General features: G+C 36.8%; 1 protein-coding gene across 2 annotated transcripts in view; it reads left to right on the forward strand.

Annotated features, from left to right (window-relative positions):
* Nucleotides 1-18068, forward strand: part of GGH (gamma-glutamyl hydrolase) — a 39992-nt gene that overhangs the window by 2893 nt on the left and 19031 nt on the right. Inside the window, exon 2 of one of the 2 annotated variants that reach the window (XM_023495993.2) lies at nt 15408-15655. In XM_023495993.2, the coding sequence (XP_023351761.1) occupies nt 15553-15655 (103 nt within the window). In that variant the 5' untranslated portion in view covers nt 15408-15552. Of the gene's footprint in view, nt 1-15407; nt 15656-16634; nt 16824-18068 lie in introns of those variants that run through there. The other variant, XM_023495994.2, reaches the window with a different exon arrangement.

The following is an 18068-nucleotide window of genomic DNA, read 5'->3' on the forward strand; positions in this document are numbered from 1 at the left end:
ATAGGTAATGATCACTTGAATTAAATTTACCCATTCCCATTCATTTGAATTCATATGTCCCCAAGATATTGATTTTTAATCTTTCCATCTCCTGTTTGACCATATCTAGCTTATCTTGTTCATAGACCTTACATCACAGTTTCCAATGCTGTGATGATCGCATATTTTAAAATCAGCCGGAGTCAGGAATTCAGGTTAAGGGAAAATCTTCAATCTTTATTCTCAGTAGAGGTGAAGAAGGATCGGAGGTGAAGGGGGGTTCATGATCACAATATGTGCAGCTTCAACAGGAAGCCAGCCAGCAATCTCTCCCAGCTTCTCTTCCTGCCCCTCTGCCTCCACCCACCAAAATCATCATTTCCTATACAACACATCAGGACTTGCACAAAGAGTGGGCGGGGGCCATTCTTTATCCAAGCATGTATATTAATAGAGTATGGTCCAATTACTATTTAGCCTCATGTGATTGGGACCTCAGTGCATCAACTTTGAGCTTCAGCCTATTGCACAATGCAATATTAATCTTTGTAGCATCGAACTTTTTTTTTATCACCAAACACGTGCAAAGCTGAACTTCTTTTAAACTTTGGCCCAGTTGCTTCATTCTTTCTAGAGTATTTGTCCTTGTGCTCAATTCTTCCTCAGTCTCATATTGGATACCTTATGCCCTGAGAGGCTCATCTTCCAATTTCATTTTCATTATCTTTTATCATTTTAAAAACTGCCTGGACAATATTCTTGGCAAAGTTACCAGAGCGGTTTGCCATTTTCTTCTCCAATCAGTCATCTTTTCTCTGAACTCTTTTGGCCAGAAACCCTGAGAGTCTCTCCCTTCCAAACTGATCTCACACACACACACACACACACAATTTGAATAGGTAACAGAAGCCCTTTTCTGCCTTATGTCTAACTTAGCCTTAATCACTGTTTAGGCATTATTATTTTAGTCAAACTGAGACATGTTAAAAACATAAGAAGGTCAAGATTTCCCATCATATCCAGGGCCATCTGCAGTCTTCCTGATCTAGATTTTGTCACTGGACCCAGATGGCTCCATAAGAGAAAGTAAGGCCATGACTCACCCAGCCCTTTTTTCCTTAAATCTAGTTCCTTTGAATGTCATAGTATTACCTTTCTGATGTCATGATCCCATTTGAGGCAGAAGGATAAACAACCACCAGTATGACTTGTTTGTCTTGAGTAACCCCACACATAGTTTATGCACATTGCTCATAATTTCATTAAACTAAGCAAATCCAGGCGGTGATAGGAGAGCCTATTATTTGGTAGGAATGTAATTAATCCCTTTCAAAAATATATTTAGCCTTGTTTATTATTAGGAAGTTGCCCTCTATCCCATTTCTTCTATTTTCTTTCTAATATACAAGGAACATATAAGTTATTTTCTTATAGTCCTTTGCTGGAATGTTTAGAATAAGTGAATGATGTTTGTTTCTATATGACTGAAACATTTTAATCTAGTTCTTTGGTAGTGTGGTTAAATAATAATTCTTCAATGGGTATTTCTTCAGATTAAAACACATCTATGTGAAGGGCTTTCTTTATGATGGGAAATTGGTTCTAAAAGATGAGAGTACCCTGAAGAATAAAAGAGCACTTTGAAATGAAGAGAATTTTTAAGTTGAGTAGACAGGCTACAATAAAAACACTGTCTACTTATCTGTTATTTTTCTATGATTGTGCAAAGAGTGCCTTTAAAAGATAATCATGTTAAATATTGAATCTGTTACTGAACTTTACAAAAGTTAATTTTTTATTTGTTTTAATGATATTGTTCATGGGGAAATAAATATATTTCATGTAAGGTATGGTATACTGTTTTTTTTTTTTTTTTCTTTAAATGTATGTATAAGGCTTTTTTTTTTTTTTTTTTTTTTTTGCAGAAATAGTTTTTCTGCCTACAAAATCAAGAAGCATGACTAAGCAAAAATATATTATTCCCAGCAAAATTTTAGGTCCAAGTGTTGTACCACAGTTCCCTTTTATTGTTCTGATCCAGTTTCCCTAATTGTCCTGACTCAGGTTCCCTGAATTGTTCTGCCTCAGTTCCTAATTGTAATGCTCAATCCTGCAACACCACTTTTCCGTCTTAATCATCAGAATGTTTGATAGGATAAAGATCTTATATCTTACACATTATTAGAATATCAATCAGGTGCCTTTCCCCATCCCAATTAATTAGTATATCAGATGCCTCTCCCCATTTCAATTAATTAGAATATCAGGTGCCTCTCCCTCTCCCATGTCTTCCCCCATTATGTTATCCCCAACCCAGGTGCCTCCCCCCATTATGTTATGATTCTTGTTACCCTATAAAAGAATCTTTATACCCAACACTCGTTGCTGTGTTCTTGGAGACCATAGTCTCATTCAGTACTGTGACCAAACCATGAATCCATTTGGTCCCAGTAAAGCTCTCCCTTTTAGATAAAATATTAAAAATTCTCTAATCTCTATCTTGCCTCTGTTTTTCCGGCATTACACAAGGTAATTATTTTTCTCTTACTGCAAGGCAAAATTCCACTTTTCCTCATGCTCAGTTTGTATATATTTAGAGATTATAAAGTATTTTTCATATAAGACTAAGCAGAATTTTTTTTGAGGGGGTGAGGAGTGTGGTTCTAGACCTATGACTCTGTTGATAAAGGGAACTACCACTGAAGAAATTCTCTTTACCACCATACTCCTCAATGCATTCCAAAGTCAATTCTCTACTCTCAAATTTCTTTTCATCTTTTTTTGTTACTGTTAATGCTTTGCTAAACCCAAACCTGGATTTCTTTCACCATCTTCCTACTATCACATGATATCAAATTGTGTTTATTGGAGCCATAGAAAATTTATGTTATAGAATCTCAATGGGCTCTCTTGGCAGTAAAATAATCCTTTTCAGTTCCTAATTAATTCCTTCAAGTCCCCTCTTCCCCAAATCAGTGTCAGTTTCAATCTTTTCTTTTCTTAAGATTCCTAGAATTTCAAATTTGACATGTACAAAATATAACTTATTCTCTTTCCTCCTCAAATCAACCTTTTCCTAATCTTCTAAATAAATTCTAGTACTGGATTGTTTTTATTAATTTGAACAACTCTCTTGTCAAAAAATATAGAGTTCTTGTGTGGACCTCATTTAGTGTTTGCCTACAAATCTGTAGACCTTCAGTTTAGTAAGCTCTCTAATACCCCCTCTCTTCCACACTTTCCTTCGAGCATCCAAACACTGAGCTAGCTCTGGCAATGCATGCATCAACCTCCTCATCAATGTACACATTCCTGCAAAGTATTCCAAGGTAAGTGAACCTGTCTACAGTATTCAAAACTTCTTCATTTGCTGTAAGTAGTGGTTCCATGTATGGATAATATGGTACTGGTTGTAGAAAAATCTGTGTTTTCTTGGTGTTTATTATTAATCCAAAACTAGCACTATGCCAAAAAAAGCTGGAGAAACATCAAAACATATGTATTCTTTGTCCTTTTAGCTTGACCTAGCCTTGTTTTAGATCTTTTATTATACTAAAAATCCTAATATTTTAAGGTTTTTATTTTTACAAATTTTTATATTCTGTTCCTTTGACATGGTCATACTATCATTTAATCTGAGAAGGTCAAATATAGAAAGAAAAGCAAATATATGCCAGAATATTTATAGCACCACTATTTGTGGTAAGAAAAAAAATTTGGGAACCAATTTATGGAACAGCTGAGCATTGTGGATTGTGAATTAGTATTTCTTACCAATACCAAAATAATAATTATAATAATAATAAAAATAATGAGGGTTTCAGAAGAACTTTTATGAATTGGAATAAAGTGAAATTAATAGAATCAGTAGAACAATATACACAACTACAAAAAATGTAATGACACTCAAGGAAAACAATAATAAAGGGCAAACAAATTCTGATTCACTTCCTTGATCCAGAGAATGAATGGTAAAATAGAACTCCTTCTTATCAGATAGTTGGGGAACAATGGTTAAGGATGTGGTATGTGACGCAATATTATGATCAGGAAATGACTGATACAAAACCAAATATAATCAATATAATTCTAAAAATTATTGCATGACTTGAGAAGGGAGACAGCACTAACACTTAAGGGGAATCCCCAAATGCTTCTTGTAAGATGCAGATGAGCTGAGCAGTGATGGATACTGGGAATTCTAAGAGATAGAGGTCAGGAAAGGGTATTAAAAGAATTAGGGAGGGAGGGCAGCTAAGTGGTGCACTGGAATAGAGCACCACCCCTAAAGTCAAGAGGACCCGAGTTCAAATTTGACCTCAGACACTTAACACTTCCTAGCTTAATCATGAAACTTGATTTCAACATCATTATCAAGTGTTGAAACAACATCTGCTTAAAGACTTCTAATGACAGAGAGGTCACTAATATCTAAGGCAATCTATTCCATGGATAATAAAATGCAGAATTTTATTTTCCTGATGATTTCACAAAGCATTTTATATCTAATAAGGCAATAATTATCCTATTTATATTCATGAATCATGAAGCAAGTGACTAAGGGCAAGTCACTTAACCCCAATTGCCTCAGCAAAAAAAAAAAAAATTAGGGATAATCTGTACAGGAGATGTAATGTAGAACACAAAAAAGCAAGTAATTCTGTTTGATTCGAATATAGAACTACATAAGAAGAAATTTAATATGTGGAATAATCTTCAAAGATAAGCTGGAAATCAGGTTGTAAAGAGATTTAAATGCCTCAATGAAAACTGCATTTTCTCCTGAGGAAACTAGAGATTGCTGAAAAGAGGTATCTAAATGGCATGGCTGGATAAAGCACCAGCTCTGGAGTCAGGAGGATCTGAGTTCAAGTTTGACCTCAGACCACTTAACACTCACTAGCTGTATGAATAAAGGCAAGTCACTTGATCCTAATTACCTTATGTAGCATGGGATGAAGTGGGGCACAGAAAGGTGTTTAGAGGCGGGATTAAATCTGTAGATTTAGTAATTTAAATTTAGATAATTCCTAGATTAATAAGAATGGGTTAAAGATGGAGGGAAAAAAGGTGGGAGGAGAAGAGAAGGGAGGGATTCATGGGTGGGGAGAGATTAAGTAATAGCTAGGCAAGGTAAGGAATAGAATTAAAGTAGAAGGTCAGCTGAGATGGTAAGAGATAACATACACTATAACAAGATCAGTAGTAGAATTTATTAGAGGGAAATAAAAGGTAGGGCTATTAATCACTAATGTCAGACAAAATGAGACTCAAAGATTCGATCAAAAGAGAAATCTACATTATATATCAGCCATATTAAAAGTTTTAGATGCATGTTTACATATGTATAAATACACACATATATGTGTGTATATATAGATACATGTACTGTCTGAGTGTGAATATATATGTGTGTGTGTGTCCATGCTTAATTGTAGCCTGCTTGGGGGAGGTAGGGGAAATGAAAGGGGAAAAAAAGAATAAAATAAAAAGTACATAGCAGAGAACAAAAGAATAACCCACAAGGAATCAATGATTATTATATATGCTTTCTTGAAATGGAAACTTGTTACATATTTTGAATCCTCCATGATATTCTGCTGGGCACATGACAGTGTTTTGCTTTTGGTTTTTTTTTGTTTTGTTTTGTTTATTTTTTAATTTTTCTTTTCTGTCTTTTTAAATTTTCTCCCCTCATTTTGTATTTAGTTTGAAATAAATAAAAAGAACAGGATCAAAGTGTACTTTAGAAAGATTAATTTGGCAGTTGTGTAGAGGATGGATTTTCAGGAAGTCAGTTCATTTAGGAAGCTGTTGCAATAGCATGTATTGTGCACTCTGCCTAATTAAAGGTGGGTGTTAAAAGTTATTTACTTGAATAGGCCTTCAGCTTCACTTACATAGCTAATTTTGCCATTCTTGTACATCACCTAGTCAGGCATCACATAGCTGAGATCTAAGGGTTAACAATCTTCACTAATACTTGTCTGCCCTCATGGTTTGTCCTGGATTTATTGTTCTGGGATTGTCTTTCTCCTTAAAAGGGAAACTAGACACTGGCTGTTCCAAGTCCAAGGATGAAGGCAACAGAAACAACATTTGGAAAAATTAAGTAGCTACAGGCCCGACCTTGTCCTGATATCATCATCCTGTCTTCTCTCTGTTCCCATCAACCACATACCCTTAACCTTTATACATGCAAAGACACTCCCCTCTGACATTTAATATAACTTCCTTAAATCTTGCAACCACCTCAGGCAACACACCCCATAAATGGAACATTTGATGTTAGCTAACATCGAGTGCTGATAGAGCTGTGACATAGATTTATATACTCCCATATAAAAGTGCTACTAATGCTTATATAAAACACAAAAGTAGGAAATTCTCCTTTCTGTTACATCATTCTTTGTCCATTCATCTCCTTGGGAAAAAACTGTTTTAATCAGTTAAAATTTGCCTCATCACCTTTCCATCTCAAGCTTCTCCCCCTCTCTCCCCAAATTTGATAACACAGGAAAAACAAGATCCATTATAAACATGTTGTCAATCAATAACACATTTCTACTTTGGCTGTGTCCAAAAAAATGTTTTATTCTACATTCTGAGTTCTTTATCTCTCTACCAAGAGATGGATGACATGTTTTATCATTAGTTCTCTGGCCTGATTGATGGTCATTACTGTGACAACAATGTGATACAATAGCATTCCATCACATTTAAATACCATAACTTGTTCATCTGTTCCCCAATTTAGGGGCACTTTCTCAGTCTCTCATTCTTTGCTTCCTCAAAAACAACCATAAATATGTATGTGTATTGCTAGAGTTTATTTTGCTTAATCTGCCCTTCCTTTAATTCTTTCTTCCCCACTCTTTCTTTCCTATTTTTCTGTTAAATACAATGTATTTCTATACCCAATTTTGCGTGTATTTTAAGTGTGTCTCTGTGTATATATGTGTATTTTGAGCAGTTTAGAGAAGAGTAATGCTCAAGTGTTATCCTTTCCCTTCAAACTCTCCTCACTTCATGATTTAACATAATTTTTCCTAACCTACATTTTCCTTCCCCCACTCCCATCCCCTTCCTTCCTTCTTCCCTTTCTCTCTTTCTTCCCTTCCTATCTTACCCAGGCTAGAAGTACAGCAGTCACTAACCAGCCTTCTCCATCACTGATCAGTACAGAAGTTCTGGCCTGCTTTGTTTTCAACCTGGGCCAATTCTTAAGAAGTTCTTAGGAAAGCCAAGTTTCCTTAGGAAATCTGGTACCTCTTCATTCATACTAGCTCTCTTGTTCATTCTAGTTCCATTACAGAATTTCTTGTATATACATTCCTTCACATGACCACCACTATATTTCAGGTTTTCATAACATCTTGTCTAAATGATTATGATAGTTTTTTAATTGCCCACAAAATAAGCAATAAGCATTTATTTAGTGTCTCTCGGAGTGAATAGAAAAACTTTGTAACCTGTGATAGATGGTTGTCATGAACTGAATTTCTATTAAGCTCTTTTAAAATAATTTTTAAAAATGATGTGATTAGTGGCTGTGCAAAGAGTTGTGGGAATCCTTTCTGGTCAAAGATGCACAGGTATAACATGAAAGAATTCATGAACCTATAAAGACTGAATGGCAAAAGGGAAGTTTATTGGCATTGAGAAGTCAGCTTTGCTAGGAAGTCAGATTCCTCAATGGCGCAAGAGGTCCTGGCAGAGAAATAACAAAAGGCTGTAATTGAGAAGAGAGTCTCTTCACAGCAGGCAAGAGTCCTGGCAGGCAGCTTTGCCAAGAAGAGTGCTTCTACAAAGATTTGGGGTTTAGAGTTGTCTTTTTATTGGCAGTCTGGAGGTAAGGCTGCCATTGAATGAGATTCTTTCAATGTTGTCACTGCCCCTAACCTAGATTTCCAGTTGAAAAGAAAGTACTTATCTTGGAAATTTCAAGCCACTCAGTAACTAGGAGTTCCAGCTACTGACAGTAGTCCTGGGGTAATCTTAATGAAATCCTTTAACCGCCCTGAAGGGTGGGAGTCTGTCAGAGGAGAGTTTCAGAGTTCACCCCCATGGTTTCCCCCAAAAAGTCACAGGGGACTTTTGCTTTACCAAAACTATTTCATATCTACCACTCATGATGCTTAATTCATTTCTTCATTGTGAAAATCTTTATGAAGGGTCATGAGGATCAAGTACTAGAAAATTATAAGGATTGTAGCAATACATTGTGTGTACTCAACATATCTTTTTCTCAACACTCTCCAGCATCTCTGCTGATTCCCTAAGTGAAAAAGAAAATCTATTGAGTTTGGAAACTATGATAAATCTATATATTTAGATATATAGATCTAAATCAATTGATCAATACATATCTCAAAGTAAGAAGATGGATGAGGTAGAAGGGAATATTTTAAACTGTATCTTAATCTGGATAGGAAAAACAAACAAATGAGAAGGAAATAAGAGAGAAAAACTATATAAATTGTTGAACCATATTGGAAAGCTTCTTTTTAGTTCAATTGAAAATTTAAAAATAATATATGTACCTGTATAACCTATATCAAAATGCTTGCTGTTTGGGGATGAGGGAAAAATAAAAGAGGGAGGAAGAAAAAAATTGGAACTTAAAATCTTACAAAAATAATTGTTGAAATCAATTGTTACAAATAATTGAAAAAATAAAATACTATTGAATAGAGAAAAAAAAGGAATAATATACTCTCCAGGTCAAAACCCTTTCCCTTTATTTAGGTGAGTAGCACAAAAGATTAATTAATTAAATGGATCTCTCAGCTTGTTTAAAACTTCTGAAGTGATTGACTACCCTGGGATTTAACCAAGGGAAGTGCCCTATCCTATTATTCAGAAAGAATTATGATATAAATCTTAGGGAGGAGGCTCTTTCAGACTTTGAGAAGAATGATCAGGGAAGGAGATAAGGAATATGAAAATGACTCATTTATAGAGCTCTTTAAGGTTTACAAAGAGTATTTTCTGTGAAATACAGTAATAGAATTAGAAGCAATAGAATCTGAAGCCATCTAGCTAGTCAATGCCCTTCATGAATTCTGACCGTAATTTCCACCAACTAGAAATTAGCCAGTTTCCAATGACCTTCAGTAGCAATGTAGAAGTCACTACCTGTCAAGACCATTCAGCTCTTGGACAGTTCCCGTTAATAGGAAACTGGTTTTTTAAAACCCTTTCCAGGGTTATTTCATATTATTATTCTCTTTTATCCACTTTTGTTGTTCATCCTTCATTTTGAAAAGAACCAATGTGATGTCTTCACTCACTCATGAATTGGATTTAAATGAGACTAAGTTGCACAGTCATCAACCTCACTCCCTTTTTCAGTCATCAAAGTCTGATGGCAAGACAAAAATCAGGATGACTGGCAATGGTCCAAGAGGCACCTTAGTCTCTTTGTTTTCTGACCAAGCTCCAAGTGATCTATAGCACCTGCTTCAGCTGCCTCCGTGGCCTTTGAAACAAATTGTTCTCTGCCATTCATTCCCATTAGTTAGTTTTACAAGCTTCATTATGGATTTAGTCTGCCAGTATATGGGGTACTCATACCTCATGGGAGAAGCCTTCACATACTTGGGGTAGACACTAATGGGTTTGAGGCTTATTGATTACATTCAGCTCGGTTCAGCTCATTTCTTGAGTTTTACCTGGTTTTACCAGGGTGTGGTCACTCATGTTACAGCTTCTTAGAGCCCCAGGTGAGAACTGGATGCCAGACAGACATGCAAAGGTGCATGAGCAGCCCAGAAAAGGGTTTGACAAGCCCTTACACCAGAAGTGCTAGTCTTCCTTGAATATCCATTATCATGTCACACCCTTGCTCAAGAAGCTTGAGGCCTCTCTGTCCAGATAAAAATACAAATTCCTATTTGGTATTTAAAACCCTTCACAATCTGGTTCTGATCTAGCTTTATAGATTCATTTCATATCATCCTATTTCATGTACTCTACATTCCAGTCCAACTGGTCTCATCACACTTATCTCTCCTGCTTATTTGCCTTGCTACAATGTCTCGAATTCACTTCTACCTCATCTCTACCTATTGAAATTCATAACGATATGAAAATACATTTTACATGTAAAATATTTAATTAATTAAATTAAATAATTAAAATATACACTGTGCATGTATAATCTTTATCAAATTGCTTAATGTCTTAGGAAAGGGAGAGATGAGAGGTGGAAGGAAGAAAATTTGGAACTCAAAATTTAAAAAAAAAATGAATGTTAAAATTTGTCTTTACATGTAATTAGAAAAAGTAAAATACTGTTAAAAAAATAAAAGAAGAAATCCATAATTTGTTTTAAAGCTGACATTGCCTGCCATGTCTCCATATGAGAGCTTTACTCAGAGCTATTAGTACAACTCCCTTCTGATCCAGTCTCAGAATCTTTGTAGGTAAGGGACCCTGGGCAAGTAACTCAATCTTTACTTGGGTCATTCTCCTTATCAATAAAATGAGTATAAGAGTAGCACCTATCTTCTAGTGCTATGAAAAATAAACTGAGATGATGCATGTAAAGTGCTTCTATAATGCAGACAAATTGGCCTATTTGTACAAACTGTTGTACAAACTCAAAATTCCATCTTCCACCTATTTATGCCTTTGATCAGTCTGTTCCCCATGCTGGAAATCACTCTTTTCAAAAATTTCCACCAGTGATGGGGCAGCTATATGGCACAGTGGATAGTGTGCCAGGCCTGAAGTCAGGAAGACCTGAGTTCAAATTTGGTCTTAAATACTTATTAGCTGTGTGACCCTATGCAAGTCACTTGATCCTGTTTACCTTAGTTTTCTTATCTACAAAATGATCCAGTATCTTTGCCTATAAAAACCCAAATAGGGTCACAAAGAGTCAAATACAGCTTAAAAATGATTAAACAAGAAGAGTCTCACTTCTCTCAAGTTCAGTTCTTTTGTCAACTATGGGAATCCTTGTCTGATTCCCCCATTTCTTGGTTTTATCTCCCTCTTCCTCCAATTATCTTGTGTGTGTGTGTGTGTGTGTGTGTGTATCATATATATCTTGTATATTGTATATATTGCATCCTAGCCATTCCTCTCTCTTCCCATTGCTATTCCTGAAGAAAGAGAAAATAAGTTTTTTGATGTTAGATGTTGTTTTTTTGTCCTTCTCCAAGAAGACCATGACTTCAAAGAGATGATGACATGACATACAAGTGAGTTGGTTTTAAGTGAGAGAGGATTATGTAAGATTACTTTCAGAGCTACCTGGATCCAGTAGCTGGAGATAGATCAGGACAACCAGATATGGTGCTAGACTAGATGCAATGGGAAACCTTGCCTTTTTTTTTCCCTTGAAGCAATTAGGGTTAAGTGACTTGCCCAGGGTCCCACAGCCGGGAAGTATTAAGTGTCTGAGGTCAAATTTGAACTCAAATCCTCCTACTTTCAGAGCTGGTGCTCTGTCCACTTAGTCACCTAACTGCCCCCTTTGGCCTCTTTAATTCAAGGTCTTCAACAGATGTCAGTTTAACTGAAGCTGCTTCCATTCAGTGCCTTCCCACCTTCCTTCTCTCCCTCTGTCGGGACAAGGATCATACCCTTTCCTACAATTGCTCTTAAAAGTTATTTTATTTTCTATTAGACCTCTGAATCCTCCCAAGATATCTAAGGATTTACTGACTAGATTTCTTTCTTAAGGACTACAGCATAAACCAAAACCACTCTGATTCTCATTGATTGGCCCCACAGATTCCAGCCCCATTTGGTCATTGTTTGGGTCCTGAGTGATTCAGATTGAATGTAAATTGCAGTCATTTCTGCTTTGGGCAAAAACCTAAGGGTTTTCTCCTCCAAGATTTATTTATTTCCTTAGATTTTTTTTTTTTTTTTTTGACTGGGTGAAAGAAGAGATTCTTTTTCGCAATTGTTACCTAGCCTTAATCAATGATGTTAGGTGATGAATCAGGGTAGCAATTCCTAATTTGAAATAATGACAAATTCACAAAGCATCCGGGGCATATTATGATTGCCTTCTCTATAGTAATAAGACAGTTTGGGGAACTAAGTTCCCAGGATAAACATTTTAACATTTCATGAAAAAGGGAGAGAATAAGCTGATTTTATGGTGCACATCATCAGGGACTATTTTATATTTGATTTTTGTGTCTATACTAGTATAGGGCCTTACACAAAAATACTAATAAAATTATACCACTCCCCACACACTCTGGTACAGTGACATTGTATCCTTATTGGATATTTTTACTGGCTGTCCTTTTTTGTGCAATGCCATGTCTCTTTCTCTCTGACTCTTATTTGATCTTCCTAAAGAGACAGTCAGATAAATCTAGTGTCTCCTCATACCTTCAGGATCAAAATGTAAATCCTCTTTTATGAAGGGCTTTGAAAGCCCTTCCTAATTTGTGTCTTTTTTACCTTATAGTCTTCTCACACCATATTTCTTTTCATGTGAGGCATTTTGCCAATTACTAAGTTTACAAAAACAGCAAAAATAGTCCTGGCCTCCAGAGAATTTATAATCTAATAGGATAGACATGAGACAAATAAGTATATTACAAAATAAGCTACCTAAGGGATAAATAGGAAATAGTTAACAGAGGGAAGGTACCAGAATTAAGAGAGGAACAGTTCCAAATACTTTGTTCTACAGTTATCCCTTTCACATCTCAACTTTCCCCACTGAAATTGTGATATATATTGATATATTTGACATATTGTGATAAAAATGGGTACATGATTTAGGCATAAAGTAAATGAATATAAGCAAATTAGGAGAGCAATGAATAGTTTACCTGTCAGATCTATACAAAAAAAGAAAGAATTTATAAACAAACAAGAAATAGAGAGCATTATGAAATGTAAAATGGATAATTTAATTTTAATTACATTAAATTAAAAGGGTTTTGTGCAAAGCTGATTCAACAAGATTAGAAGGAAAGCAGAAAGCTGGAAATTAATTTTAACAGTCAGTGTTTCTAATAAAAACCTCATTTCTAAAATATATAGAGAATTTAGTCATTCTCCAATTGATAAATGGTCAAAGGATATGAACAGGCAGTTTTCAGATGAAGAAATTATACCTATCTATAGTCATATGAAAAAAATGCTTTAAATCATTATTGACTAGAGAAATGGAAATTAAAATGATTCCAAAGCCCCATCTCACACCTATCAGACTGGCTAATATGACAGAAAAAGAAAATGATAAATATTGAAGATGTGGGAAAATTGAAACACTGGTGCATTGTTGGTGGAGTTATGAATTGACTCAATCATTATGGAGAGCAATTTGGAGCTATACCCAAAGGGCAATCAAACTGTGCATACTCTTTGATTCAATAATAACACTAGTAGGTCTGTATTCCAAAGAGATAATAAAAAGAGAAAAGGACCCACATGTCCAAAAATATCTATAGCAGTTTTTTTTTTTTTTGTAATGGCAAAGAATTGGAAATTGAGGGGATGCCCATGAAATAGGGAATGACTGAACAAGTTGTGCTATATATTGTGGTGTTTCCTTCTTTTCTAGAATATGATGGTTCTCTTTGAGCAGGTTTCTTGGGGAGGTTTCTAGAGGCAGCCTTAGTTTCAGTCAGTTCTGTGTAATAGTCACCTCAAACGCAGCCAGCTGATAAAAGTTCAGTCTTTTATTGTCTCTTCCTAAATAAACCAATTAGCTTTCTTTGGTTCCAAGAGCTCTTGTTGCTCTTGTACAAATGTACACATTTGTATACATGTATACAAATGTACAAATACAAAAATTAGTCTTTTGCCTCTGCCTCTGCCTCTAGCTCAACTCCGACTCCTGGCTGCTTCATCTCCCAACTGACTCCAGGAGCTCCTTATAAATGATCTCTTAAAGGTATGAACCCAAAGGTTGACTCCTCCTCCGAGAGAGTGGGATTGTGGGTTTCTGACTTGTGAATCTCCCAAACTTGTGAACTCTAATGTGTGAACCAATTACCTAAGCATTGCTTCTATCAACTCTAGTGAGTTAACACCTTGTTTCAAGTTCTGGCCCATAACACTATATGAATGCCATGGAATGCTGTTGTGCTATAAGAAATTATGAGCAGGTGGACTTTCAGAAAAACCTGACTTACATGAACTGATGCTATGTAAGCAGAACCAGGAGAACACAATAACAGCAACATTGTATGACTGTAGGCTTAGTTCTTCTCAGGAAATCAATGATTCAAGATGCTTCCAAAGGACTCATGATGGAAAATGCTGTCCACATCGAGAAGAATTGTGGAGTCTGAATGCAGATTGAAGCAAACTACTTTTACTTTTTTGTTATTTTTTTTATTTCTTGTGGTTTTCTTTGTTCTGATTCTTTCATAACATGCCCAATGTGAAAATATGTTGAATATGATTGTATATATGTATCATCTCTCTCAGATTGCTTGCTATCTTGGGGAGGGGAGAGGTGAGGAAGGGAGAAAAAATTGGGAATTCAGAATCTTATAAAAGTGAATGTTGAAAACTAGCTTTACAAAAAATAAACTACTATTAAGAGGGAGAAAAAGAGTAGAGTTGGTGAGAGATATACTACCCAGGTATAGCCAGACAAATCTATAATGATACTGATGGGGTCAGCCCATACTATCTACTAGCTCAGACACAGGATCGGAAGTATCAGACAGTGATAAGGAAAGTGTATATATCTAATAGATTGATCCCTAGGCTAATTTAGACTTAACAGGTAGACTGCTCCTTAGACTAACTTGTTACATTTTATAGGTGTATTTAACTTATGTTTGACTCAATATCTGTAGAGTGCTTTTCAAATCATAAAAAAATCCAGAGTATAAATGCTAATATTATTTAAAATATACTTGTATATAATATTATTTAAAATATACATATTATTTCAAAATATACTATTCTATAGTTTCTGAGATATTAGCAATGTGAGTATACTTCCATTCACCCAGCTGAGTTCTAGGATGATTCTTGTCACTTTGGACTTGGAAAATGGACCTTCTCTCACATTTTATTTAAGTTTTAGATCAAAGATTCCTCTCTTATCTAAGGCTTATTAAGCTTTTGCATCGTATAGACAGGGAATCCTGCATTCTCTTCCTGTCAAATCTTTTCAGGGCAAAGGAGAAAGACTCCCCGAGAGACAATCACAAATTGAGGATTTCTTTTTTGGGTAGTACCATCTATATTCTCAAATTTGGCCTTTCCAAGCAGAGAGACAGAAACAGACAGACAGGAGGAGACAGAGAGGAAGAGAGAGGGGAGACGGAGACGGAGAGGAAGGCAGACAGAGACAGAAGCAGACTAGATCATTGTTTTTGATAATAACTAGACAGCTGTCAGTTATTATCTCTGCCTCGGGGAGTCAAGATGCTGCAGCGTCCTCGGGACTACATTTCCCACGGGGCAATTCTCCCTCCCTCTAGTTTCTTGGCGGTTGAAAAAGCTTCCGATGTGAGCCTCCGCCCACAGTAGAAGGGATCCCGAGCATCTGCGGACGCTCCCTGGGCTCGGAGCTCATTCTCTCGCCAGTCCAGGGGAAGAAGCCTCTAGCGGGGAGGAGGTAGCGCGATGGGGAGCCCTTGGCTGCGGATATGCGCGCTGGGAGCTGTCCTCCTCTGCTGCGCTGTGGGCGAGCTGCCCGGGGAGGGCATCAACGAGAGACCGATCATTGGTAAGAGGAGGGGGCGCTGGGGGGGGCGCGCGTGGTGTGTGTATATATATATGCATGTGCGGGGGACGGGGGCGCATCCTTAAGGGTCCGGAGAAAGGAGAATGCTAGGAGCCTCACGGGACTGAGCGCCCCAGCCCAAGGACATCCTAGAGATCACCCAGCTCCTTCCCCTCCCCCCCCCCTTCCCTTCCCCTCCCCCCCCCCTTCCCTTCCCCTCCCCCCCCCCCAGGTGTTGAGTGTGTGAGATTGCAATTTGGAAGGAACAGTTACTGCCCCACCCACAGCCCCTCCCACTCCTTAATTCACCACCCTAGGAGCAGCGCCCTTGAGAGTAGACGTGTCTGTGTCCCAGCTGAAACACGGAATATATTTATTCCCTGTTCGCTCCCTCTGGAATGGGTCTAGAGTGTCACGTAGGAGATGGTTATTATCTTTCTCTACAGTCACGTTGGTCCTGCAAGCATCCTCATAAGTGATAACCTTGGCTGATATTGCAAGCAGCGGTTTTGTGTGAGGCTTTGCGGCCGGTCACGGATCCGGCACTGGAAGGATCTTTCAAGGGCCCTCTGGTCCCACCCTCTTGTTTTACTGATGAAGTGATTGAGGCTTGAGAAGTCCGAAATTTGAAAATCATGAATATAGCCTTTGCACTCCTGACTTTAGTGGTCAAAAGTACATTTTCCTTTGCATACTGTTGGCTTTAGAAAATGTCAGAAAACTTCGTTTTCCTAATTTTACTGAATATATATGTCTTGTGACGAGGAAGTAGTTGTACTACTTCTTTAGGGATTCAAACACTAGCCCTGCCACTTGCTAACTGTTTGACCTGAGACAAGTCATTTAACTTCATAATTGAAATTTTGAGTATAATTGAAGTTACATAATTTGAATTGAAGTTATAAATAGAATCAGTTATAAAATTTTCAATTTAATTAAATAATAATTAAATTGACTTTGATTTATTCATCTGTAAAATGAAGGGTTTGGGACTGATGACTCTCAAGTTCTCTTTTGTCTAGAAATTTATCATTCTCTGATGCATCTTGTGACTTGGAAACTGGACTCTTATGATCTGAATACACAGCTCAAGAGTCATGTTGGGTTTTTTTTTTACAGATGAAGCAGTTGAAACTCAAGAAGTTTGGAACTTGTCCAGGTTATGAAAATAGTAAGCTCCAGAGGTGGACTTTGAACTCTTAAAGCTAAGGGCTAGAGCATTTTCCACTGTTATCACTATTAAAAATCGTGTTGGTGATTCTTAATGGTTAGCACTGTGGGCACAGCAGAAACTTCATAGTTATTGACAAGGTTGTCATCAATGTTCATTGTGGTCATCAGAATCTTTACTTTCTGCTTTGTCGTTCTGGACATTAAATGTAATATAAGAGTTCCTGACACTAGAATTTTCTGGCTAGGCTGGGTATAGAAGTTATATATATAGTTATATATATAGAAAGTAATATATCTAAGATGACTATTGAAGTAGCTCTGGCTTCATTTGAAGCAGCCTGTAGAACCTCAAAAGAAAGATGTGTTCATTGATATTAAGGGAACTTCCTAGAGATATCAGAAGCCAATAATCCCTTGAGCCATCTCTTATACTGTGCAAGCAGAGCCATAAACTTACTAGACTAAATGAACAGGAATTCAGACCAACTTGCTTTCTTCCACTTTCTCCAGCTCCTCAAACCTAGCCAATCTGGTTTAGAATTTTGATCTGTTTGCCAAAGTTGTTAGAGAGGCCTAATAACTAGTGGAGAATTAGGGCTGGATGACACTAATGTGTTCCCTTAGTAGAGAGCATTGACTGATTTTTCAAGTAAAGGGAGTAGAACAGGAGCTTTCCCAATAGGGTGGATGACACTGGGCTTAGAGGCAGAAAACTGAGTCAAATCCTTTTCAGATGTTTGCTCTGTGAGACTGTTTGCTTTACTTTTCTGGCACTCAGCTTCCTCATCTTCCCCATCTGTCAAATGGTGAGATTGGATTCAATCTGTAAGGTTTCTTCCTTCTCTAAATCTGTTCTCATGATTCTTTCTTTGTGGTCAAAGCAGCAGTGTGTAGGCTTGGGCTAGTTACTACCCGTCTCAAGGCCTCAGATTTTATTCATAAATTGAAATTGAACTAGGTGATCTTTCTGACCACTTTCATCCTTATGATTCTGTAAAGATAATGATGTTGAATAGCTCTTAGATAAATTTGGACCTCACTTCATTAAGAATTAGTACTCTTACTGTTGATTTCTGAAACACTGCTCAGACCATTTATGTAATTTCTGGTAGGCCTTTCCTTGAATTTACCTATTTGGCATAATTGAGACTCTGTGTACTTAGTTCTTTGAATAAAAATAGCAATGGGATTTGTAAATAAAAACAAGTAAACAAAACTGAGTTGCTTTAGCAAAACAGACTGT

Source organism: Sarcophilus harrisii, chromosome 1, assembly GCF_902635505.1.
Source record: "Sarcophilus harrisii chromosome 1, mSarHar1.11, whole genome shotgun sequence".
Lineage (NCBI taxonomy): Eukaryota > Metazoa > Chordata > Mammalia > Dasyuromorphia > Dasyuridae > Sarcophilus > Sarcophilus harrisii.